We start from the raw sequence: 26,468 nt of genomic DNA on the forward strand, positions 1-26,468 counted from the left end.
GTTCAGTAAAAATCAGTAACTTTAAAGAAGAAATATAACACAAAATCAGTAAAAATTATTTTAGTTCAACAAAAATAATTTGAGTTCAGTAAAAATAATTTAAGGTCAGTAAAAATAATTTTAGTTCAGCAAAAATAAGGTGATGTGAACAGGGCCTAAATATATATAGTATCATTGATAATATAATAGGATTTTCTTCCAAGAGTAAAGTAGATCAAGCTACTTTCTCTTGTATTTGAATATACACGTTCAATTTCATTTAGCATATACCTTTAAATTAAGACTCTTAATAAAAATATAAAGAAAAACTTCAATATTTTTTATTTTGACGGGGAAAGTTCAATATTACCTTATGCAAATAATGAATCATTTGAACCAAATATAACAAAAAATACATTTGTTAAAAAAAAAATAAAAAAAAAAAACCTCCCTCAATTCCAATTTAATAGTCCCATTTTGACTTTGCACGGTCTTTAAAATGTACCTTTAACCATCAACATCTTTAAATACTACCCCCGTTTTATATTTTTTTGCAGCTTTGGAATATTTTATATCTTACAAATAATATCCAAAGTTACAAAAAATATGAAATGGAGGTAGTATATATATTAACAAAAATTATAAAAATTTGATATCATTAAACTATACATTGAGACGAACCTAACACCGCATAAAGTTTTAATTTAGTATCCATTGACCATACGCTAGCTACACTCATACATTATCCGTCCTTATATTAGGTACACCATATTTTGCAAATTATTTTGATTTGGTTATGAGTACCAGGGTTTTTTTTAAAAAAAAATTTATGATTTGTATATATGAAATATGATTGATGTAATAACAATTGCTCTATTGTTTATACTATACGTTAACACAAACACTATAAAAATTAGGGAATAAAAATTGTATTCTTGACAAATTACAATCTTCTGCTTCAATAATTAAGGTTATGTATTTGTATTATTATTATTGTTATTGTTAGATAAAAACAAAATTGATAGGAAAATTTGCACAAGATTTTAACATGTGATATTATTATTTATAAATTTAAAAGTAAAATAATGAAGACATACTATGTACTTTCTATGTATTCAACTTAAATTATATCCTTTTTTAATTAAAATAAATTTTATTGCCAAATTAAAATAATTAAGTTGGAGGAAATAAGGGATAATATTAAACTTATCTTTGATAATATAGTATCAATGCGTTTTGAGTGTGGGCTGAACAGAAACTCTATTTGATTGTATATGAACAGAAACTCTATTTGATTGTATATGGATTAAATGTAATTGCCAAAATGGAAAGATAATATTTTTAAAAATAGTTCGTATATTATAACATTTGAGTATTTGACAAAAAAAATTAGATTAATTAAATCAAAAAAGGAAAGAATCAAAGGCGTAAATTTTTTTTTAACTAGACATAATTGTACTTATTGAAATGAGTCAAAAGATGTAAAAAGATTTTATTCAAAGATAATAATCATTAATAAAATGAAATATTGCAATAATTATTAAAAGATATTACAAAAATTTCTTTATTTAGGAGTTTGTAAATGGGCGGGAAAATATTAATTGGCAGAGTGACATGTGTCATTTTTACATGTAGGCGCCCTTTGTTTTAGTATATATATAGATAGATAGATAGATTAAGACAACCATGTTTTTTTCACCTAATAATTACTCCGTACTATTTTTAAATTACATTTGTTGAATTTAGATATTTATTATTGAAATTAAATTCATTAAACTGATTAGTTAAAAAAAAAATCATTAAATTGATTAAAACTTATTTATATTGACTTACTATAATATTTGTTCCTTAAAGTTTGATTTTATTGAACTAAACTCGTCATGATACGTGTTGGATCCTGACATGTGGTAACTCAGTCAACCAATGCCATCTTTATAGACTTTAGCCATGATTATCAAGTCATGCATGCATAACCTTAGTCAAATATAACTATTACATGAAGTATTTATCATACAAAAAGTTCTTTTTCCCAAAGGAGTAACTATTTTAGGATGTAATGTAACTTTTTCACTGATGAGTGATGACTTTGCCAAAGTTCTAACATGTCAAATTAGTATGGAAGAAGACCATATTAATTAATAAATAATTTGATGAAATTGAATGCCATAATAATACACCAAAGTAATTAAAATTGGCCAGCAAAAGGGTCATCATCATCCCATTGGAGTACAGCGGACCCAATATTCTGCTCCCTTTTGAGTTTATCTTTCAAGAACCAATCACAAATTCTTCCTGCATTTAGTTCTTCTATTGAACATCCTTCTTGCTCTGCTATCACTCTCAATAGATTCAAAGATGATATCTGCCACATCATTTCAATTTAAACATTATCATTACCCTATTTTAGAATTGAAAGTGATTTTTAATGTGCATTATAGTCCACATGTATAGCCGAACCCCATCCTTTTGGGAATAAAACGTCAATTTTTTAAATATGTATTATACTATGTAATCCACATTAAATTTATATATAACGAATCGTACCCATACTATTAAAAACTTACTTGATAATTTAGTACCTATTTACTTTTTACTGTAAGAAACTAAATTCATCTACGTGATAGAGTATGTAAACCGATCTTGGGCTTCAACCATTCAACCATAAGCTGATGGTTGAAGCCCAAGATTGGTTTATATACTCTATCACTACGAGTAGAAATTAATTACCAAATTTGTCATATTCTTTAGTTGAGGTCGGATTAATGTGAATTTGAGACAGGTATTAGGCTCTAAAAACTCGAGAATATTCATACCATATCGGAACAACCTTTAATTTTTATACCAATTAATCCAAGAGTACGTATAATGTGTACTAGTTACGGTCCCCATATAATATACCGTAGCAAATTAAGCATACCCTTATTAAAAACGTCGAAAACAAAAGAAAGAGAAGGGAAACAAAAAACATACTGTTAATCTGCAAAGGAAACGTTCATGAACACTTAAACCAGAAATCTCCACCAAACCGGCCTCTTCTAGAGAAAGAAAGCTTTTCCTTTCCGTTACATCTTCATTGTTTCGAGCTTCGCCGCCGGCATAGCTAGCTCTAACAGTACAAAGTTTATTAACATTTGGCCTACTATAAAATTTAACCTTCTTTATCGTTTTAAATGCAAAATTAGAACTGATGGAGTGAAATGATGAATGATGATTATTGTGATAGGAGTATTTGCAAGGTTTGAGTATGTTCATCACGTTTGTGCTGATTGTAGGAGAGTATTTTGGGTATGTGTTAATTGGTGAAATAGAGAAAGTAAGATGCAAAGTTTTGTGTGGTAGGAATGAAGAATAAATAAAGATAGACTATATATGTAGATAATGTTACTTGGGAATTCGGCATTTGTCCGCATGCATATGCAAACAACCTAACATAGTAACAATATTGCATGGCTCGGAAATAAAATAATTGATTAATTGAGTAATTTGTTCACTAATTGTGGTGTACTCCTTCTATTCAAAAATATAATATGCTAACTTTTGTAATACAATTCTTATTTAATACTCTATATATTTTACAAGAATACCTAATATGGAGTAGCAAGTTTGAAATTACGGAGTACATTAACAATAGTTAGTTGAAATAGGTCTATATTTTACATTAATTTAAGCTAAGCATCAATTATAATGTTGATTGTTTGCATCATATTCCAACATAATAGTATGTACTTCTATAAGAACAAGAATAATTACATAATTGACTCGCCCTTTAACCATTTTTGACCAGAAAGGATGGACCTCATACGCACCCATCCTCATAGTCTAGCTGAAGGGATGAACAAGAAATTTAGGCCTTATGCTCTAAGGCTACTAATTAAATCCGTTAGACGCGGTAGCTCATTCATGGAGATCCTCAAAAATAATACGGATCGGAGTATGTAGGTTAACTCTAAGATTTTGGAGAGGTATGAAGATCGAATAAGGAAGCTTTTTAGCCTTTATCAATTTATATTTAGTGGTAGATTAATTTGCAATTTTTACAAATCTGAGTTTATAACTACTTCTATCTAATTCTTCCTCGAAGATCAACCAACCATGCTAAAAAGTTAATTTATATAATATGCTCACTTTTATTGCAAACTTGACATCATCAATATTTCCAACGTCAAGAAAAATATACCAAGTATAATTATATTATGACTCGAATTGAAGTAATATCTATACACAATTCCGCAGTAATATATAAGTACAAATTAAAAATAAATTCCCTTACAAATTCATTTACAAGAATAATTATTGAATGGTTAAAATGGACCCCAACAACTCAAATACAAGACATTCCGGAGAGATTCCTCGGCAAGCCGAAGCTTATTATCCGTGGAGGTGGTGGTAGCAACCTTACCATCGGTGGCTAACCGCCTCGTATGGCGGTTTAAGCCGGAGGAATTCTTGAAAGACATGATGAAATTAGAGTCACATTTAGAAGAAGCTTGGTCTATCTTGGTGCCTTGCAACATCACCCTCGTATTTCCTGCTGCTTGGTACAACACCCTCCCTACGTACCTCAAGCTCATATTTGAAAAAATAAATATTTTTGCTAACAAATTCAAGTTTATTTTTTACAAGAAAGTATTTGAAATAGCAAAATATTGCTTTTGTGTTTGGTTAATATTTGGTTTTTTGTATAAAAATATTGTAGATTTTGTGAATTTATATGGACTTTATGGAGTAAGATAAACAATGTTCATTCTATGGGCGGAAATTAGAAGAGAACAAAAGGTAGGCAATGACGTGGAGATTAACTTTAACCCCGCCACATCACTTAATAATAAACGCGTTGTTGACTTGTACTCTAATATGCTTGTTATGAAGAACTCTGTTCAATTCTGGAAAAGTCTTAACTGCTTAGCTCAAAAATCAAGGCCTTGTTTGTTAATTAGCTGGTAGCTGATTGATAAAGTTGTTTGTATTAACTAGTTTGATTAACTGGTTATATTAGCTGATTTGATTAGCTAGTTGTAAATAGTTGATTGTGTAAAAGTGTTTGGTAAATAGTTGTTAAGTATTAGCTGTTTATTTGATAACCAAAAAAGCTAATTGTTTAATAAGCTAATATCAAAAAACTCTTATAATGAGCTTTTTCTAAAAAGAGCTTTTTAAGCTTAAAAAGCTCTTTTAATAAGTTATTTATCAAACACCCAATTTAGCTTTTTAAATTGGTCAAATAAGCTAATATGACTCAAAAAGCTAAAAGCACTCCAAAAAACTCTTTACCAAAAAAGGTCAATGTTCATTTAGAAAATGAGCTTTTCACCAAAAAATAAAAAATAAATAATAAATCATAATGAGCAGTGCTCATCCAAAAATTAATTATTTATTTTATTACGGAATACTTTGTATGTATTTTTTTATTTTTTATTTTTATTTCGGAGTATGTACATTAGTCAATGTAAAGTTTTGACTTTTAATATCATTAATTGACAACGAATAAAAAGTATAAATATATACATACTTCGTATCTACATTTTATTTTTATTTATTATATATTAAAAGACGTTACTAATCAATGATACACGCCACGTGTCATCCCTCTCTTCCACCAAGAGAATGTCACATCACCCAATTAGAAATATGAATGCTACATGCGATTAAAAAAATGTTTTTATCAAGAATCAAAATTGGGTCTATTGGAAAATGAATAAAAAGTCATACCAACTTTGCTATCTAATAATTTAGTTAACTTATTCTTCTTAAATATAGTTAATGTAGACTATGAGAGTGTTAACTTAATCTAAAATAAAAGTATTTAACATTATTTTGTACATAAAAAATTAAAATAAAATTCATCTAAATAAACTATAATACATGAAAACTATAATACATTAATATTTAAAGTATCGACTCGGGGTATCGTCCAGGCTAAACACTAGTTTAATACTATATGTTGTGACGAACATAACAAATAACATAACTATATATTTTTCTAATATAATAATAATTACTTATACACATACTTCCTCCGTTCTTTTTTACTTGACCCGTTTTGACTTTTACACTATTCATCACCCTTCCTTTGACCGTCTTTTGTGAATAATATGTAAGGAAAAACATATTCACGTGGGATCTTTTTGAATTCGTCACAATAAGTACTTTCATAATATATAACTTTTATAATTTTTACTTACGGGGAATTAAAGTTGTTGATCATTAAAATTTTGCATTGACAAACGTAGTAATAAAAGAAACAAATCAAGTAAAAAAGAATAGAGAAAGTATTAATGATAGTTAAACTAATATATGTGAATAGTATTAATACTGGGCAAAATTTAATACTCCGTATAAATAAACAGAGACAGTAATATACAACTAAAAAATTATCTGTACTCCGTATTTAAATGGTGGTGGTTATGTTTGAGAAAGGGTGTGGGGCGAACCTGCGGGTACAACCACAAGCCCACGGTCACCCCATCACCCCATGGTTTATTCAAGCAAGTCATGTTAACACAATATTACAACTGCAAGGGGCCGCATGGTTTATTCAAGGCAGCCGTTACTTGGAAGTTGGAACTTGTTTCCACAATAATCCACATCGTATCTCGTGTTTATCTTAGCTTATTATTATCTTGTAGTAGCAATTTCGGTTAATTTCCTACCAAATTCTCTGATCTCTTGCCTATAGGATGATCCAATCAATATGTGTCGTCCTAGTACTCAAACTGCAATTTTATAATACAACGATTATATATAATTTATACAAGCAACTATGTTAGGAATATAATAGGAAAATATATATTATTGTGATATAGATTTTATGATATTATTTAGGATATAATAATATATCTATTATAACAGATGCAAAAAAAAAAAAAAAAAGATATAAAATTAACAAGAAAAACACACACATATTACGCAGTTCACCAACAACGTGTTGGCTACATCCACAGACAAGCGAGTGTAATAATTTTATTGATATTGGGGAAAACACAATGCAAATTCAGAACAAATTTGAGACTAATCACCGAAAACAGATTGATTGTCTCTCGGATTTCTAATGCTATCTCTCACGACTCACTAATGAAAATACACAAATGACTTTTAGATTTTTGAATAATCACCCAACTAATGTCATCACGGCTAGGAAATAACCTAGGGGTATTTATGATAACCCCTAAACTAGGTAAGATAGACTTTAAACAAGAAAATAAAAGCCCACAAGCAAATTGACTAAAATCGGTGGGCATGGGCTTCCCCCTTGATCAGTAGCAAAATAGGAACTCTAACTTGAATTGACACGGGCGTGTCGCACTGGGCACGGGCGTGCCGCCCCTGTGATGTACCTTGCGCGACACCTGATACGGGCAAATCAGATTTGACACGGGCATGTCAATGTGAGTGTTGCGTCTTCTCTATTGAGGCACACCCATGTCTTCCTAAGGCATGGGCGTGTCTCGCGCTTGCTGCATCTTCCCAGTTTTGCGACACAAGCTTCTTACCTCCCAAATTTCCTAGCTCCCGATTCAAGGCATCATTGTTATAATATCTTAGTGATATTCATAGATAGATTTATGGTAATTTGATATTATCTAGGATTAGGAAAGTTTACAAATGTAAAGTTTACATATGATAGAGTTTTGTACGAAGTATTATTTTGTAGGCTATAAATATTAGCCAAGAATACCAATACATTTCAAGCATTTTATCCCATAATATTTTATCAATATGATGCTCTTTCTAAAGGAGAGTGGTCATTGGTATGAAGTTTATTAATTACTATATGTACGAAGAATTTAAGTTCGATCTAATCCTTTCTTGCACAATTATTAGTTTATTACTTTATCAGTTTCTCAATACATGCATGTATTTTGTTTTTAGATTATTTATGCACAGTTTTAGCCAAAAGCAAATTTATAAAAATTGAATACTTTGAAACTATACACTGGGAGATTTGATGTTGAGCCCATTCAAAAAAAACAAGCAAAAAAGGAAATATCAGAGAATATGTACAGTACAGTGACTATTGTAATAAGTCCAATTGTTAATAGTATTAAGAAACAAATTAAAGAAAGTATTCTATAGGAATACCTTTCAATATATTTAAGGAAAAATTGGTATTAATAATCCCAACTTTGCTTCATTTTCTTTTAATAATTCCAATTTTGGATTATTTTGGAATAATCCCAACTTTGCTCCATTTTCTTTTAATAATCCCAACTTTGGATTATTCTGGATTAATTTCAACTTTGAGGGTTGTTTTCTTTCTTCAATCCCAATTATCAGTGACCCGTTGAATGGTTTTTTTTTTTTAAATAACACGTGTTGCAAGTTAATTGGTTTTAAAAAAACCCACGACCCAGCCAAACCCCAACCACCCCAAACGATCCGGCCACCGCCCAGCCCAGCCCCCTCCTTCACCGGCCAACCAGCCTTCCTCCACCTCTGGCGTCGTCTCTCCCGCTTCCCTCTAAACCACCATCCCCATCCCCGAAACCCCCACGCAACCACCAAGCTATGAAAACCCTTCCCCCACTTTGAAAACCTCCAACCGCCCCTCCCACCACCCTGAAACCCTAGTGGCTAGGGTTTTTAATGGTGAGGAAGGGGGCAGTTGAGGGTTTTCGGCAGTGGGGGAAGAGTTTCTTGGTGTTTCGAATGGAGGGAGGGGTTAAAGGGAGTTCGGTTGGGTGTTTCGATGGAGGCGGAGAGTCGAAAAAGGTGGGTATTGGGGGTGGGGTGGGTCGCAACCCCTGGCGGGAGGGGATGGGGGAAACTAGCGCACATCGAGGCAGGGGAAGGGAGAGGTAGGGGCGCCCGACCATCGTCAGGAGGTGGGGGTTATAGTCCGGTAGGGATCGGATAAGGGGTTTTTTGTTTTTTTCAAATTTTTTTTTTTGGACCAAATACAACTTGACACGTGACACATAACCTGTTGTAACAAGTCATTGACTTTTGTTGATCGGTTTGGGATTGAAGAAAGTAAACACCCCTAAAGTTGGGGTTATTCTAGAATAACCAAAGTTAGGATAAGTTGGAATTATTAAAACCAATTTTTCCTATAAATTATATTTTCTTAGTCCCATAATCACGAGACATTTGACTTTTTTCACTAGTCATGCATTAGGTTTGACCATAATTTTTTACAAACATAATAAAAATATATTTTATCATAAAATATGTTGTTAGATAGGTTTTAATATAAAGTTTCATAATATAATTTTTAAAATAATTTTTATTAATATTTAATTATTCAAAAATAAAGTCAAATTAATGCATTGGCATGTGTGCAATGTTTGAATGTGTCATGTATTATGGGACAGAGGGTGTACATAGATAACAATAGAGGTAAAAAAAAAAGGCTTGACTAATGATAATTATACTATTACTAATTAACCAATAATACCAATTGGTTGTCAATGTAGTGGTGATTGAGACTATACTTGGTAGGGAGGACTGCGTGTTTGATCCCCGCAACAACGATTGGGATCAAAGGGGGGTGGAACTGAACCACCTAAATCTGAGCCCCGAATCCAGATTAGCCCAAAAGATGAAGCGGGTGGAAACACAACAAAATAAATAAATAAATAAAATAAAATAAAATAAAATAAAATTCTATAGCCAAGAAGTTTAGATAAATTAAATCAATATAAAAACGTACACTCGTTATATATATATATATATATATATATATATATATATATATATATATATATATATATATATATATATATATATATATATATATATATATATATATATATATATATATATATACATGGGACTTTGAACATACAGCTGCAAATGCACAGAATATTGAGGTGAATGCTAACTTGCTAAGTTGATTGAAGACTCAAAAGTTTTGGTGACGTTACATATTCAAAACTTTTGATCAAATCTTGTCTATAAAACTGTCTGTGACTTTAATTTCAACACGCAAAAAAATTTCAACACGCAAAAAAATAAGATACTGAAAGCATAGAATTGACCATATCAATATACTACATATGAAATATATGATATATATGTATATGATCATAATTCATCAATTTCAGCACTAAAGAGATCAACTAGGAACAGGTCCAACAGCTAAAGAACATAGCAGTTCTAAAAGAGTCTTGATCTCTCATAGTAGTGGCACCGCCCCTAGCCTTCGCCACCTCGTTGTTGTTGGCGGTGTCGATGATACTCAAGGTGGCAGAGGAGTTGGCATCCGTGGCAACACCCGACGGTGATGATATGGTAGCTTCCTGCCAAGACTGATGCCGGCACGACGTTGTACAAAATTGGTCATGCAAAATTCTATCAACGTACTTTAGGGTCGTCATATGTAGGAGGATTGTAGGAAGATCAAAGAAATTTTGAAAGATTAAGTGAATAATAAGAGTGATAGTATATGAAAAGAGTGATAGTATAATTAATATATTGGTGATGAATTACATGTTACTCATATCTCAAAAAATCTAAAAGTTTTGGAAATGGAGGAAAAATGTGTGACAAAATGTTAGGAAGGGGTCCAATAATATTGAAGTTGCAGTTATTTTATGGGTAAGGATGAGAAGATTTTTACATTCCTTGTCAAAAAAAAATAAAGGAGTTTCTTTGGTGTTTGTATTGTAGTTCTTGATGAGTTGATGATTCCACATTATTTGGAATATGCTACGTCTGCTTTTGACTTATCCTAGCACACGTGAATGCACAAGGTAAACGAGTGATGGTGTTTACTAACGACATGAGATTTGATCATGAGTTTAGTTCATTTGACTACGATTAAGTAAAAATTAATATTAGTTTAATTTATTTAACTACAGTTAAGTGAAAAATTAACGCTCACAACGATTTATGAGTGTTTAGATTAAGTAGTAAAGAACCTAATTTTAATAAAATCAATTGTCTCAATTTTGAACTATTGGAAAAGTCTTCTTTTTATTGGAGAATGTGACTTGTATTTGAATTAGCTAGAGTCCAATTATAATATTTATACTATAAAAATAAGTATTTGAAAATTTAGATATGAGCTAAGTGATAGATATAGGAAATGATTTGAAAGTGTATTCACATAATTATTTCATGGTTGTGGATTTGGCCAATATAATATCTACAGTGGAATTATGGAGCTCGTTCTTTAATGTTTAAGTCACTTGTCTAGTATTTTTAATTTGCTATGTTAGTTTAAGGATACATTCAACATTGAAGATTATTAATAATTAGTTGAAGCCATGCATCTAATTAATCAAGGCATGCTATTTTATGGAACAAATTGATGGCTATAATAAAATGGCTTGAATTTTAGGACAGTCCAAAAACTCGGTTTAATTCATGACTAAAGTTTGAGAATATCAAAAAACAAGTAAGAAATCGGACTATATATGTAAGAGTACTAAAAATCTATTGTTACTACATCAAAGAGGTTAAATAACTTAGATTTAGAACTCTATCAACTCAAATTTCAGGTTAATCTTCACACTAAATTGTTCTATGCACCAGTTACTCCACTTACTCTGTAAAATATTATCACATTTTTTTTCAAACTACAAAAAGTTAGGATCATCATTTAAAAATTCATTATCTAAGTATATGAAGTAGTATGAGTAGATAAGTCAGCGATAATTTATCACCTAAAAATATGTGTAAAACTTTTTGTGATGATTAAATTGGGATGAAAAAGCATACTCTGTAATAAATTAAATTAAAATAACTTAGTTGAATAAGATACACAATTTAATATATTGAGTATTTGTTAATTTGTAGACCAAGTCAAAGATCTCATAAGTTGTGGAATAATAAGGGCGCAAAAGAGAGAAAGATAAGAGGAAATTGTCCAATTAGAGTAACGATTAAGGGTAAAGATTGAGGAAATCAGATACTTATTCTAGATGCTTTGAACAAATTTTATTAAGATGATATCCAAATTAAAGTTTGTTAAGATAGTTGGATTCGTATATTGGTCTCGATTTTCGAAGATACTTTGTTGCTGATATCTTCTAATTAAGCTTTGACTGTTCTTAGATCACGTGCTTGCTAGCATGGAGTAAGCCAAGACCAAATCTTCTACGTTAGTTCACCATTTCATTTGCTATGATGAGTATGTACGTAAGCATATACGAAGCCAAAGGTTTTATAAGTACGTATTATAACCTATAAACTTCACATTTTCCTCGTTCATGGAACCAAATCATGAAGGTTGTGGAGTGCCATATACGAGATTTCGAAGATTTTGTTTATTTCAAATCAATGGTTGAGAATGCATGAAATGAAAAAGTAATAGCTTATTATGTGCAAAATTCATATCAACTAAACTAAATTTCATTTACAAAATAGAGTATTGTATCTTACACGAGCATGATGTGTCACTAAATTAGTAAGATGTACACTGCACGGAATATCTTGCTTGTCTTCTGTAATAACATCAATAATCTCTTATGTTGAGATAATGAGTATATTGTTTGTTTAAAACTTCTAAATTGTCTTTTTAATCGACATAAAAGTAATTGTCCTGCCAAAAATAAAAAAACTTAAATTGAAACAGCAAATTTGTTCTCTGTAAGAGTTGGCTTAGCTTTCCAAAAAAAAAAATAGATTCTTTGTAATTTTTTTGTTCAGTAGATGGCATATTCTGTTGAGCTCAAGCAATGATTCACATTGTTCTATAGATGACAATAATGCCTTGAGGAACTTGCAAATTGAAATCAAAGATTGATCATGAATTCCTTCATCATTTAGGAATTATAATATCTATAAGTTATAATTATTATGATTTAATACGAGCCGTAAATAACATTTAAATGATAAATAAGTTGATATATAGCTTATGCTTGAAGTCCTGAGTTCAGCACTATTAATGATCAAATATGTCATTGGTTTCTTGCCTCATGCTTGCCCCACATATTCGGGGTAACAAATGAATGACTCAATTTGAGTCAATTGCTCTTTATTAGACCCGATCAAAACATGCTCGACCCGCTAATCCTGACCAGTTTGATTTTCAAGGTTTTTTTTTTAATTGGGTTTTAAGCAGCCTAAAATTTCATTTTTAATCAAAATTTTGGCTCGAAAGTCCACTTCAAAATAACAAGTTTGGACACAATTTTATGACCCAAAATAGGCTTGACCCGAAGCCTTGGCCCAAAGCCCCAAATAAGTCAATTCAATTTCTTACAAAAGCTCAGTCCGACCCATGATCACCATTGCTCTTTATTTACCAATCGTCTAATAGATAATTAGATGCTGCGGCTAGGCCTTGGCCTTACCTACCAAAAAAAATTAATCGAGTCAGCTCAACCAGATCTCGCACCATAACTCCAATTCAGCCGTCCTAATCGAAGAACGAGTTTAAAATTCCTGGCGTAAAACGTAAAAAACCTGCTGCAAGTTACAATAAGCTGCACGGCCGCACCTTTTATACATCATAGACCCACACGCAAGCTACTACTCCTACTCGTATTATTTATTCCTAGAGACAAAACCAGACCTACTCCAGCAATTCTTCTGTCGAATCTACTCGCGTTTTTAGGCGCGTGATATCCTGTACATCCTATAATTCCAAAAAGAATTTTTGCCCACATATTTTTAATTTAATTTATTATTATCATCATCAAATATAATCTCACCTACAAAAAAAAAAAAAAGAATGAGAGGGTCCTTCCTTCCTGGTCTCCTTCTCTGCAATAATCTCGTCAAGTTGCCTTAAAAACACAGAGTTTTACACAAATTTTCCAGCTCTCTCTCTTCTGTAAAGTGCATGTACTTTGCTTCTTCTTCCATGGTAATGTTTTGTGCTTAATTTATTGGTTTTTTTTTTTTTTTTTTTTTTTTTTTTTTTTTTTTTTGGTGGGGGGTTGGAAATACCCAGAAATTTGATCAACTCTGCGAAAAAATTCGATCTTTATTTGGTTTTTGATCTGGGTTTGGTTCAAATTTTTCTGGGGCTGCTTCAATTTTTGCTGAAGAATAAGGTATTGAGGTATCTTTATTTGGGGTTTTTGTTACTGTTCTTGGGTTACTGTTCATTTGGTAATCTACCGTGTGTTTTTTGTGATTTTATTTGCAATTATAGAAATTGAGAATAAGTGACTTGACTTATTAAGCTTTGTTCTGAATTCTAATTGTATTTAAATATTCATGTCTGTGTGCATTTTTAGCATTTGAATATTTTGTTTTTTGGTAGTTTAGTTTCCATTTATGGTTAAGAAAAATTGATAAAGTGTGGTTTGTGTGCTTTATTGAAGAATTAAGGGGCAAAAAAAGGGGTTTATATTAGTGCATAGCTAATAAATAAATTGGAGTTGGGGTTTTGAAAAATGCAAAGAGTGAGGGTATCTTCAAAGCATTCACCAGTTTTTAAGCTTGGTGATTCTCAGTTGTCATTATCCCCAAAATTTAGAGTAGCAGCAATTAAATCACATTTAGTGGATCCCTCCTCAGATTTGGAGTTAGCTATAAAAGGACAGCCCTTAATACCAGGACTTCCAGATGATGTTGCTCTCAATTGTCTGTTAAGGCTTCCTGTTCAAAGTCATGGTTCATGTAGAGCGGTTTGTAAACGATGGCATTTGTTGCTCGGTAGTAAGGAACGGTTTTTTCAGTCGGAGGAAGGAGTTAGGGTTATGTGATCCTTGGTTGTTTGTGTTAACCTTTCACAAATGTACTGGGAAGATACAATGGCTTGTTCTTGACCTTACTCATTTCACATGGCATACCATTCCTGAGATGCCTTGTAGGGATAAAGTTTGTCCCCATGGGTTTAGGTGTGTCTCTGTACCGAGTGAAGGAACACTCTTTGTCTGTGGTGGTATGGTGTCTGACATGGATTGCCCCCTCGATGTTGTCTTGAAATATGAAATCCATAAGAATCGATGGACTGTGATGAATCAGATGATAACAGCTCGATCATTTTTTGCGAGTGGGGTGATTGATGGGATGGTTTATGTGGCAGGAGGGAATAGTGCAGATCTCTATGAGCTTGATGCAGCTGAGGTTTTGGATCCTGTCAGAGGGTGTTGGCACCCCGTTGCAAGCATGGGAACAAATATGGCCTCATATGATGCAGCTGTTCTTGATGGGAAGCTTCTTGTGACTGAAGGCTGGCTTTGGCCTTTCTTTGTTTCACCTCGGGGTCAGGTTTATGACCCAATAAATAATAACTGGGAGAATATGGCAGTTGGACTTAGGGAAGGATGGACTGGCTCAAGTGTTGTTGTTTTTGGGTGTCTGTTTATTGTCTCAGAACATGAGAGGATGAAGCTTAAGGTCTATGATGGGAATTCTGATTCGTGGGATACTGTGGAAGGCCCGCCTTTACCAGAACAAATATGCAAGCCTTTCTCTGTGAATTCCTATGATTCCAAAATCTATGTTGTTGGTCGGGATCTTCATGTAGCGGTGGGTCAGATTTTGAAAGTGAACCTAGAAGAAGGCCATTCTGAAAAGAAATTGAGCTTTGCTGTTCAGTGGCATGTTGAGGATGCTCCTATGGCATTCTCTGATTTGACTCCCTCAAGCTCCCAGGTTCTGTTTGCATAGCTTGTTTGTTTCTGTTGTCACTCTTGTTAAATTATTTGTAATGATATGTAACTGTTGAGATTGTAGAGTTGTAATTGCTCCTTTGAGAAAGGTCTGTTGTTTAAATCTATACAAAGATGAAATTTATGAGTTGACAATATGTGTAGTTACAAATATTTTTTAAGTCTTTAATATACATTATCCATCAAACACATACAATAATCTTTCAAGAAATTTGGTGACGAGCCTTTCTGTGCTGGAAGCTTTCACTTCTTCTTCTTCATTTTTTTTTATTTCTTTATTTTTTTAAACAGATTTGCACGAATGTGTCAATTAAACAATGTATTCTATTAGTATGAAACAGAAATTTTTGCTTTGCATCTGAATAAGATTAAATTTCCTTAGTCATGCCCCCCATAAACTGAATCAATGCTGCATCTAGACAAAAAAAAAATTTAAAAAAAAAAAAAAAAAACTTATCTTTCTTTCATGTACTCGAAGTTAGTATGGAGTATTTGCTTAACCGTGATAGTTTGCTTTCTTAATTTTGAGTAAACAAGTGAATTTGTAACAATTTGCTTGATGGATGCCTGGATGGAACTTGAACTGATTAGAGGCAACATTTTCCCCTGTAATGATTGGATGAATTATAATAGGCCATACAATTCTCATGCCAAACTCTCTACTGGTTTCCTGTAAAATATTATGAAGTGTGTGATAATTAATGAGGTAGCTGTTAGTCATATTGCTATTCTGCTAAAATTTACATTCATGATATTATTGTAGTCTGTACATGTGCCCATTATCCATTACATATTTGTTTAGGAGTTAATTTATTATGAAGTAATTGTCATGGGAAGGAATGGGAAAAAATAATCAACAGAACAGGATAATTCTTTGCTTTTCTATGAGCCAATTCATCGTTCATAAGTTTTGAACATAGCCATTGGCCTTCCAATGCATTCAAAATCTTGTTGGCTAGTCCCTAGTGAAGCTAGCTGGTAGATCAATGGGGACAAACCGTCTTGGAGCTTGAGCAAGCATGGATGGAATAGAAGTCGTGCACATGATTCTTTTCTAACCATTTTGTTATCTGTTTTGGAAACAAAGGTGAGAACATGACTTCCCTCCTTTTTCTTTCATGACTGAAGAAGGCTCAATATTCTTTTATTCCAATAGCTGTAGCTGATGCAGTGCAAATGTGGCTAATGAGTAATGGTATTCAAGTTTCACTGGTATAGGATAGACCGATAGATGTTCAAGTATTATTGCAAGCAATTAACCCACCAAGGGAATTGCATTTGCTTTTAGGCCAAGCATGGTACACGTGCCTTTCTAGCTATGCTATATCTGTCACATATATTGAAATACTTAGCCTTCTATTTTGTTCTTTGTAAACTTTGGACTCTATAATCAAAATCACCATTATCTAGCTCTCATGGTTTGTGGTATGTGTTATCAGTGTTTTGCTATTTTTTGCTGACATCTGCTATCTTGTATAGTCTGAAATCTTTGATTTATATTACTTGATCCCATAAATATTAACTTTGCTGGTGCAAATTCAATGATGTGGTGCACTGGGACTTGCAAAAGGTCCAACTGTCAAAGTGTGTTGTATGTGGATGTATAACTTCTTCTGGTTGTTAGTTGGGGGCTTTATCATATCATAATTGAAAGAAGATGCTGTCTGTCAGCTCATTGACATTCATTGGTAATGTGCCAAGATGAGCTCAGAAGAAAGTTTAGATCCTTGGAAGCTCTAGGTTAGGTGTTAGGAAATTGGGTGAATGAGCCATTATTCCCCTGATATTGTCGTTGTCATTCACTAGGATCCATTTTTCTTGTTAGCTTTTCCTTTCAGTGCTAATATTCTCCTCTAAGACAGTTAAAGAGAGATTAAATCTACTCCATTGCCCTCTCTCTTTCAATTTCATAACTTATCTGATAATAAATCTTTCAGGTCCTACAGTGGGACAGTAGGGTCATTTCATGTTTTTAAAATTGCCTACTAGGACATTGACAATGAATGTGCTCTAAATCATATCAAGTGTGGATTTTTATTGCATGAAATACTCATTTGTGGCATCAACTATTCTCGTTACAGCTTGAGAACCTGCTTCAAAAGCATGTGTGAGTTGTATCCTTTAACAAGAGCAATCATAACTTAATTTCTCAGCTTCTATTGAATATTCTAGTCCAGCTAATGAATACGAGTCCTGAGCCCTGTTTATGTTCTTCACCACCCTTGTCCTCAAAAAAAGATCATTTAGTTGTAATTATAAATGATTATGGTATGCTGCTTTTTTCTTTCTATATTTCTCCATTTCTTCATGGGAAATTGGTTTGCTGTTTTTCTTGTGCTGCAGTCCTCTCTCTACATGTAATAGAAGGGACCTCGATGTTGATGCATAAAAAAATTTAAAAAATATTAAGGTTCTCTGATGATCTTGGTTATGAATTTCTCATTTTTGGTGCTCCTACAATAGCTGGAAGTTTATCTGCTCTGTTTATCTTGTGTAGCCTTTTGACCTCTGTATCTATGAAATTGGCTTTTCAGAGTGTTACTGGTTTATCATTTTTCCTTGAATCAGAAATTTTTTAGCTTTCATGTTATTTCTGCTCTATAAATGGTTAGTCAATGCTCTGGTTAGAAGCCTGATATCTGACAAAAACAAGGTATCTACATAGCTGAGTTCTTCATTATATGGTGAAATTTTCTGGCAGGTTTTAGACTTTTAGTTGCCGAATCTGATGATATAATAGGTCATTGCATGGAAGATATCTTGTACTCCTGATGGAACATGGATGGCAGTACTGGGAAAAAAAAAAAAAAAAAAAAGGGTTTGGTATCAGTTATCAATCCCTTCATTCAAATGTGAGCAATGAACTCACCTTACTACTAGCCGGCCCACTGCAAAGATCGCAAACTGTTTGATGCCTTTGGATACAGAAGTAATCCTGTCCCAGATCAATAGAACAATGACAGCAAGGGTTATATTATGGCAAAAGGAAAAGATTGTTAAGGATGGGAAGCAAGGTTCACATCTGGTGAAATGATCACACTACGAGGCACAGGCATTCAACTAGTGTATTTTGTTTGATATGGGGTGACAAAAGGAGAAGCCTAACTAGTGAAATTTTAGTTGGTTTCATGTCAGGTCCAGGGTTAAATTCCCTCCTTTTGTTTACATTACTGTCCTATTCTACATCTGTACCTGTTTTGTAGTGAGGAATTGAGGACCTTACTCTGTTGGAGCGACATGGACTGTTGAAGCAATTGCTACAGCCTACAGTACGTGACCTCTTTCCTGCTGCTTGTTGACAGTCAATACTTTCAGATGGCATCGGTTATGCACACAAAGTTGGGAACGGATAGAAATGAACGCATTATGCCTCATGCTGCTTGTACTGACAGTCAATACTTTCAGATGGCATCGGTTATGCACACAAAGCTGGGAACGGATAGAAATGAACGCATTATACCTTATGCTGCTTGTACTGACAGTCTATACTTTCAGATGGCATCGGTTACGCACACAAAGTTGTAAGAAGATAGAAATTAATGTATTATGTTAAATCTGACTTTGGCGGTACCTCTCTAAACTTATCTTTGCCATAGACAGCTATTTGGCTAGGAATCTTGGTCGATCTTTTCTAGTGTCATGTTTATTCAGTGGTTCTCTAAGACTTATGGATTTGATACTCCCTCATTTTAGACTGGTGCAATGGTTGTCATACATAAAAATAATGACGGTATGAAGGTAAAACTCAAAACTGGGAACCTAAATCATGACATTGCGGAGAAAGAGTAGCATGGCCATTGTCAAACTATGGAGTACACTATTGGGTTGTTTCACACTTATGCCTATCTTATTCCCTTTTTCAATCATTCAGGAAGTATTTCATAGTAATGATGCTGTAATGTATGTGTTAAGTAACGTGCTGAACATAGTTCAAATTTATTATAGCAATAGTTATAAAAAAAAGCCCTCTGTATGGTATTTTTTTTTTTATCCACTTGTTCTTTCAGCTGCTACTTGCAATTTTTCTCTGATTTAACTTTTAATCTGCAGGAGAATGTAGAGTATGCCTGTGAGAAGTTCAACAAACACGAACGATTGTCTGACTACAATTATATCCAGGATATCAAGCTTCAATTATAGTGTCAAGTTGAAAGTATCTACTCAGTATTATTCAATTAAATGTCTCTCGGGCTGCAATGTTCTGTACAGATTGATAATATGCGTCCCACTTTGGTTTCTGTTGAGTGTTGACATAAACACCAGTTGGTAGTAAAGCAACAGCGGTTACACCCAAATTCCCGTACATTCCAAGGGCCACCTTGATATTACATGATGTCTAATTTTGCCATTTGATCCACTTAATTTATGCTGGTATTTGGCCCATTCTTTTGACACTAAGGTGTACTATATTACTGTGCTCCACTTAACTCACTAGTACTCTGGACAAAAAGTGTTACCAACACTACCATACGCCCAAGGCACACTACAGCAACTACAGACATAAGCATACAAACAGCCCTAAATATACATTACCAAAGCCTCATTAGCCTTATCAAAACCATCAGACACATTATACACAACCACAGTAATGGTTACAATGGGAAATCGAACCCTGACTAATCCCAAAAAGTTCTTTACTCCTTGTGAAGTAACTCAGTTCCTTTAATCTACATAGCATTCCTGAAGATTAGGTTGGCTTCACCTCCAACCGTATTGTGATAGGTTGAACCCACCTGTGACAATGGAGTCATTAATTAAGTGTACTAAAATATGCAATGACAAGTTCAAATTCAATGACAACTCTTCTGCATCTGAACTAAGATTGTGCTATGGAATTTGGCAGTTGCTATAGGTCAGGAAAGAAGGTTTAGTGAAAGCCTAAAGGTTGTGATTCAAATTCACAATAAAAAAATATTATCCATACTAAACAGCTGCCATATGGACATACACTGACACAGATACTAAAGAAGGCATTGAGAAGGATTACCTGTCTACTATCCATGAACAGATTGGGGATAAGCTTGCCAATGAGTGGCTGGTCTACCATAGCCATATCAGTTGATGGCTGCAAGTTTGCGGAAACCTGCATTAGACAAAAAATGGAGTCAACTTGTAAGCAGATATAAACTCTTTTCAGCCTAATTTGGCTGCACTGCTGTTTTAGTATATGCTCTTTTTGGCTTCTCAAAGCAAGAAATGAAACAAACCTCACAAGTGTTATTTGCTTTCTTCCAAGCTACTGGATTCTTGACATGTTGTGTACTACTTGATGAAAGATCCTGGGTATAGCTCTCTTGTTCAGTAGGGGGTGACACCTCCTTCCGTTTGGTGCAACTTTCAAAACCTTTACTTCCAGAAGCTGCATTTTTAATGTTTGAAAACCTATTATTTCCCACACATGATGGAGTTCGGGTCAGTGAATCACCATTTTGGGTCCTTCCTGCCATGACATTGATCTCATCTAAACGGATGTCCATCAATTGGATCAACTCCATAGCAATATTTAGGTTGTTCTCAGATGCAGATGCTTTTAGACAAATGGATTCAAAGGCGGCCATCATTCTATCATACCTTTGCACCTCTTTGGTTTTACAAGGATTGTGATAAGCAACTTTTACTTGAGTATGCCTCCTTTGTAGTCCTTTCTCCATCACCTCAAAATGTACATCTCAGGGACCTCAGTTATATCATAGATGTCAAAAACCTTAATGAGATGCCTACACATTATTCCATGGCATTCAAAGAGTTTGCAGTCACACCAAGCTTTATTACATTCGAGATTGAACACAACCTTGTAAGTACACCGCTTCTTGGTAGGAATTTCCTTCCTCGTGGACAGGCATAGCACCCAAACTCTATCTTCTAGTGTGTACTCCACAACATGGTCTGATACAACCTTCTTTTCTACACCATTAATATATAACACCCTTGTACACTCTAATTGGACTTCCTTGAACTTTGCATCTGTGTACAATTTTTGGAACACACCTTCAACAGGAAACTTAGTAATAATTTGCCTTACATAGCGACTGGTGTTTGCATCATCTTCACTTTCATCATTCACCCTTGATTCCATAACTTCACAATATTGTGGTGCAAACTCAAACAATCGGGTGTGCTTTTGCAAGTACCCCATCAAAGAAACTGTTAACACTTCCAATGCGTTGAGTTATTTTCATGCCAGCCCAAAAAAATTGTTTCATATAGGCTGGTACCCACATTTCCCTCTCTTTAAACAATCCTGCATACAAGACATGAACGTGTAGATAGTTTCATATGAAGTTCAGGAAGAAGATTAATTTAATCTGCAACTTAGAAAAAAGTATTGAATTAAGAAGTGCAATGCGAAGAACAAACAAATACATCAAGTGGTAATCGGAGGAGGTGCAAAGAGTGATGGAGCTTATTGACAAGATCATAATGGTGGTGATAATGTTGGTGGATTACAAGACTGTTATGTACCAAGGATAAAAAGCTGCTGGAGAAATTATACAAATATGTAGACACGGTATTGTTTCTAAGTGTATAGCTTGCACAGCACTAATTTTGGGCTTTTAAGTAGGTTTAGGGAGAGCTGCAAGATGAGGACATTAAATAGAATTAGAGATAAAATTCACCCTTTTCTTCCTCTGAAATTCAATCAATTTAAAGAAAGCAACGTATCAAGTAACCTGGTACAACTATAAATATATGTATATTAAACCAAATCAACCCATAACAACTTGAAAATTCATTCAAAAATTCAAAAGCACCCTCACAGTCATTCCTATGCATACAGATCCTTTTCCCAAAGTAAACCAGGGATCTATAAAGTCTTCTTCCTACCCCAGTTCCTCTAAGATATGGACATGAAAACAGGTCACCTGTCAAAGCCTCAGATAGTCAGATTGGAAGAGATAGAAAAAAGAGTATCTTCAGTGCACTCAAATGCTGTCCCAAGTATTGATTCATAACTATCCCAAAGAATTGGGGGTAGGCCTAATTATAGCCATTGTTGAAAACTTGTAATGGATGTTGAAGGCCAGCTAAGTCAAAAAGAAATACTCCGTATAAAGTTGCAGCAAAAGAAGAGTTACTAATTGGAATATTTCTCTGGATCAATACAAAACTTACTACATTTCAATGGATTGCATTACAATACTTATTTCTTGGATCTCCTAATCTTTTTGTCTTGGTGGTAATACCGTAATATATAGTTTCACATTCTAGTGGCGTGTAATTATTGGCTACATTTTTTTTGTCAGCTTCAATCGACAATTGGTGTTTAACAGTGTTTACGAAGCAACTTGAATCATCATCTTTTGGAAAGATGAATGCTAGTCCTGATAAAATATCATTTGGAAAGCTGAAAGCAAGAGAGTTACTTAAGAGCTCGTCTGCTGGAGTCATTATTTCAGGCATCTTAGCCCAGCTAGTAAATGAACATAAATCATTTAGTACTGACATAGCAGCATTTATAGTTTTGGTTGATGATGAAACGTAAGTAGTAACTTTGAAACTTTTAACATTTATTATCAAGGCATAGCAGCATTCACATGATTGGAATTCTAGTTATGTTTCTCCTGCTTAAAATTTTAATAACTTAAGCTAATTGCAGGAATACAGGCATCCTTCTAAAATTTTCATTACTCATTAGTATATGAGCCAAGTGAGTTCACAGACCACTTCTAAATCTGCATCATAAATAAATCATCCAGCACAGAAACAGCTGCATCTCCATAACCAGATCAGCTCACATATTGATTTTGGAAGATGACACAAAAACTTTGTTTTTTATCCGACCTACTGTTGAGTTTCAGATTTATTTTATACTATGAAAATTCAGGAAACAAAATGCCAAAATGGGAATATGCATACAAGTTGCTGAAAACATGATAATGTGTTATTACATACCAGCAAGCCAATCATTGCTTTCGAGTCCAAAATCCTTCACTGCAGAACTCCAACTACCCTCAAATTCTTCAGGCGTCAAACTATCATATATAGCATTATGTAAAACCTCCTTAAAATCTTTATACCTTATATAAGTTCCTAGATTCTCAGTGAACCTCTTGAGTATGTGCCACAAACACCAACGATGTTGAGATTGTGGCATTACCACTGAGAGGGCCTTCCTCATTGCAACATCTTGGTCAGTCAAGATACCATTAGGGGCTTTCCCACCCATACATAATAACCATGTACTGAATAACCACTGAAGCGTCTCCACATTTCCATTAGATATCAATGCACAACCAAGCAATATAGATTGTCCATGATGATTAACACCGATGAAAGTCACAAATGGCAACTCGTACTCATTGGTGAGATATGTTGAATCAAACCAGACAACATCGCCAAACTCCTCATAAGCTACCCTACTTCGTGCATCAACCCACATAACATCCTTCAACACACCAAATTGATCAAGCCTATACATATGAAAAAAAATTCTGGTTATCCGCAGCCATTATACTGAAAAATTTCAACATGGCATTTGCATCACCATCCCTTAACTTCAATCTCCTCTCTTGATCGATGACATTACAAAAATCCATATGCGTACTTGCCATGTTCTCAAGCCCATTTATACCCAAGCTACTATGAATTTGGGGTATGTTCACCCCCAAAGCATGGTCAATCAAAGGCTTATTTTCCACATGTTTTGGCAATTCATCATCTTGGCAGGGTTATAGACTGTGGTTATGCTCAACCACAGCCTTCTTAATTTCCCACTCCCCCTCCTTACTCACAGTAGCATACATCATAGCCGGGCAGTCACATTTCTTCGACTTCCTAGAGGCGAAGTGAATAGCATCCTCCCCTACGAGGATTCTTTTACCATTAACCCTCCGCCTACGATCAACCTTACCATTACACTCACACTTCCAACTATAATTCCTCCTCTCTCTAGTCGTCTGTCCTCCTTGTTGCTTGTAAGCACCGGAGGAACCAACAACACGAAACCCTTCCTGCCTCCCGTATCGTTTATAGTACACATCAACATCTTTCCAAGTGGGAAATACCATGCCAACTGATGGCGGAGGAACTACACTACTAAACCCATTATTCCTACAATCAGTTTCATCATCTACGACAGTAGTCTGACCCTCACACGCCTCGGCCTCCGCCTCCGCCTCCGCTTCCGCCTCCTCCTCGGATTCCGCCACCGCTACGGCATCCTCCTCATTCTCACCTTCCTCATAAAACAAATTCTACATAGAAATAGAATTCATCCCATTACAAAATTTTCCATTTTAATAACTTAATTTAGAAATTCACTTCATAAAAAAGTATTGACTACCAAATATCGATTTACTACATAAAAACAAGTATTGATTAACAAATATTGATACACTACATAAAAGTATTGAGTATTGTATAGAAAACTAGAATCAAAATGAAAGATTAGATACCTCAAAATGATGGAAATTCCCAGTTTGATTAGAACTTTCTTCCATTAAGTTGTTTGTTTATGCTTTACCCAATTGCGGGAATTAATTGAATGTTCACGGGAAGTGGGGTGGCGAGCTGCGGAGCAGGTGATGTCGTGATTTGTGAAGGTGGTGGTGGGGAGTTTTGTGGTGGTAGGGATTGTTTCAAGTGAAAAGAACCATTTTTTTGTTTGGCTATGCCCCAAACCAAAACAGAGAAACTTACAAAAAAAAAAAAAAAAAAAAAAAACACCAAAGGCCAAATAAAGAAAAATAACGAGAAAATATAAGTTTTCTTCATGATAAACATGAATTATCTAGTAAAAATAGTAAATTTGTAAAGAGGTGAACTTTGGCTTGCCTTACTATATTGTCTATATATAATACACGGCTCTCAAGAATCTTAATTCTAGATAAACTAGGAAAGTTAGAAAATAGGGAACAATGAATATCCCATCAAAACAATATTCTCCTAAATATATGATATTCCCAAAAGATTTCCTAAATATATCTTAATACTCCCCTCAACTTGGAGCATGAGATTCGAAAATGCCCAACTTGGAAAGAAAGTCAAACTGAGACTTCCAGAGAGCTTTTGTGAATATATCCGCCAATTGATCCGAAGTAGACACATGTGATGGGGAAATCAAGCCTTCATTGATTACATCACGAACAAAGTGACAATCAACTTCTATGTGTTTCGTACGCTCATGAAACACAGGGTTCCTTGCAATATGTTGCAATATGCAATGCTGATTCATTATCACAAAACAATTTAATTGCTTTAGGATGTTGAACACCCAAACTTAACAACAAACCCTTTAGCCACTTTAATTCACAAGTGAGTGCTGACATGGACCTGTACTCCGCCTCTGAAGAAGATTTAGAGATTGTAGGTTGCTTTTTAGTTTTCCAAAGAAATCGGAGATTTGCTTAGGAACACTAGTCATCCTGTCAACGAGCGGCAAGTCAGGGGGCACGCTGCCCAATCTGAGTCACACCATCCCTCTAGTGTGAGCTCACTATATGAACGCAACAAAATCCCTTGTCTGGGAGATCCTTTTAGATAACAAACTACCCTCAAAGCAGCTTCCCAATGTTCAATGCGAGGCTCTTGCATGAACTGTGATAGAATGTGAACCGAGTAAGCGAGGTTTGGTCGGGTAACCGTAAGGTATATAAGCCGTCCCACAAGACGGCGATATGCTTCGGGATTTTGTAACAATTCACCACTAGCATGTGCAAGCTTATGATTTTGTTCCATGGGAAACCCACTAGGCTTTGCTCCCAATAGACCTGTTTCAGAAATTATATCCAAAGTATACTTTCATTGACACAAAAATAATCCAGACGAACTACGAGCCACCTCAATTCCCAAAAAATATTTTAGAGGGCCAAGATCTTTCATTTTAAAACAATCACTGAGATAGGCCTTGAAAGCCTTTAGTGCAGCGGAATTATTCCCAAAAATAATCAGATCATCCACATAAACTAAGACATTAATCTGAGTTTTACCATTAGTGTATGTGAACAAAGAATAATCCGAATAGGCTTGGAGAAAACC

General features: G+C 34.1%; 3 protein-coding genes and 1 pseudogene across 3 annotated transcripts; 1 reads left to right on the plus strand and 3 right to left on the minus strand.

Annotated features, from left to right (window-relative positions):
• Positions 1-1,927: 1,927 nt before the first annotated feature.
• LOC110687067 lies at positions 1,928-3,330 on the minus strand. The gene is made up of 2 exons (XM_021863694.1): positions 2,950-3,330; positions 1,928-2,341 (listed from the first exon to the last, which is right to left on the minus strand). The coding sequence occupies exons 1-2, from the start codon at positions 3,229-3,231 to the stop codon at positions 2,165-2,167; spliced, it is 459 nt and encodes a 152-aa protein (XP_021719386.1). The 5' UTR covers positions 3,232-3,330; the 3' UTR covers positions 1,928-2,164.
• A 10,084-nt stretch (positions 3,331-13,414) lies between these two features.
• LOC110687205 lies at positions 13,415-15,710 on the plus strand (annotated as a pseudogene).
• Positions 15,711-19,736: 4,026 nt separating this feature from the next.
• Positions 19,737-25,426, minus strand: LOC110687206. Its single transcript, XM_021863816.1, has 5 exons — positions 24,887-25,426; positions 23,385-24,685; positions 20,699-21,732; positions 20,479-20,574; positions 19,737-20,224 (listed from the first exon to the last, which is right to left on the minus strand). The coding sequence occupies exons 3-5, from the start codon at positions 21,140-21,142 to the stop codon at positions 20,159-20,161; spliced, it is 606 nt and encodes a 201-aa protein (XP_021719508.1). The 5' UTR covers positions 21,143-21,732; positions 23,385-24,685; positions 24,887-25,426; the 3' UTR covers positions 19,737-20,158.
• On the minus strand, positions 21,142-21,627 carry LOC110687111 (protein FAR1-RELATED SEQUENCE 7-like). The gene has a single exon (XM_021863732.1). The coding sequence runs from the start codon at positions 21,625-21,627 to the stop codon at positions 21,142-21,144; it is 486 nt and encodes a 161-aa protein (XP_021719424.1).
• Positions 25,427-26,468: the final 1,042 nt, after the last annotated feature.

The sequence above is a fragment of the Chenopodium quinoa genome, unplaced genomic scaffold (genome assembly GCF_001683475.1).
Source record: "Chenopodium quinoa cultivar QQ74 unplaced genomic scaffold, ASM168347v1, whole genome shotgun sequence".
In the NCBI taxonomy this organism is placed as follows: domain Eukaryota; kingdom Viridiplantae; phylum Streptophyta; class Magnoliopsida; order Caryophyllales; family Amaranthaceae; genus Chenopodium; species Chenopodium quinoa.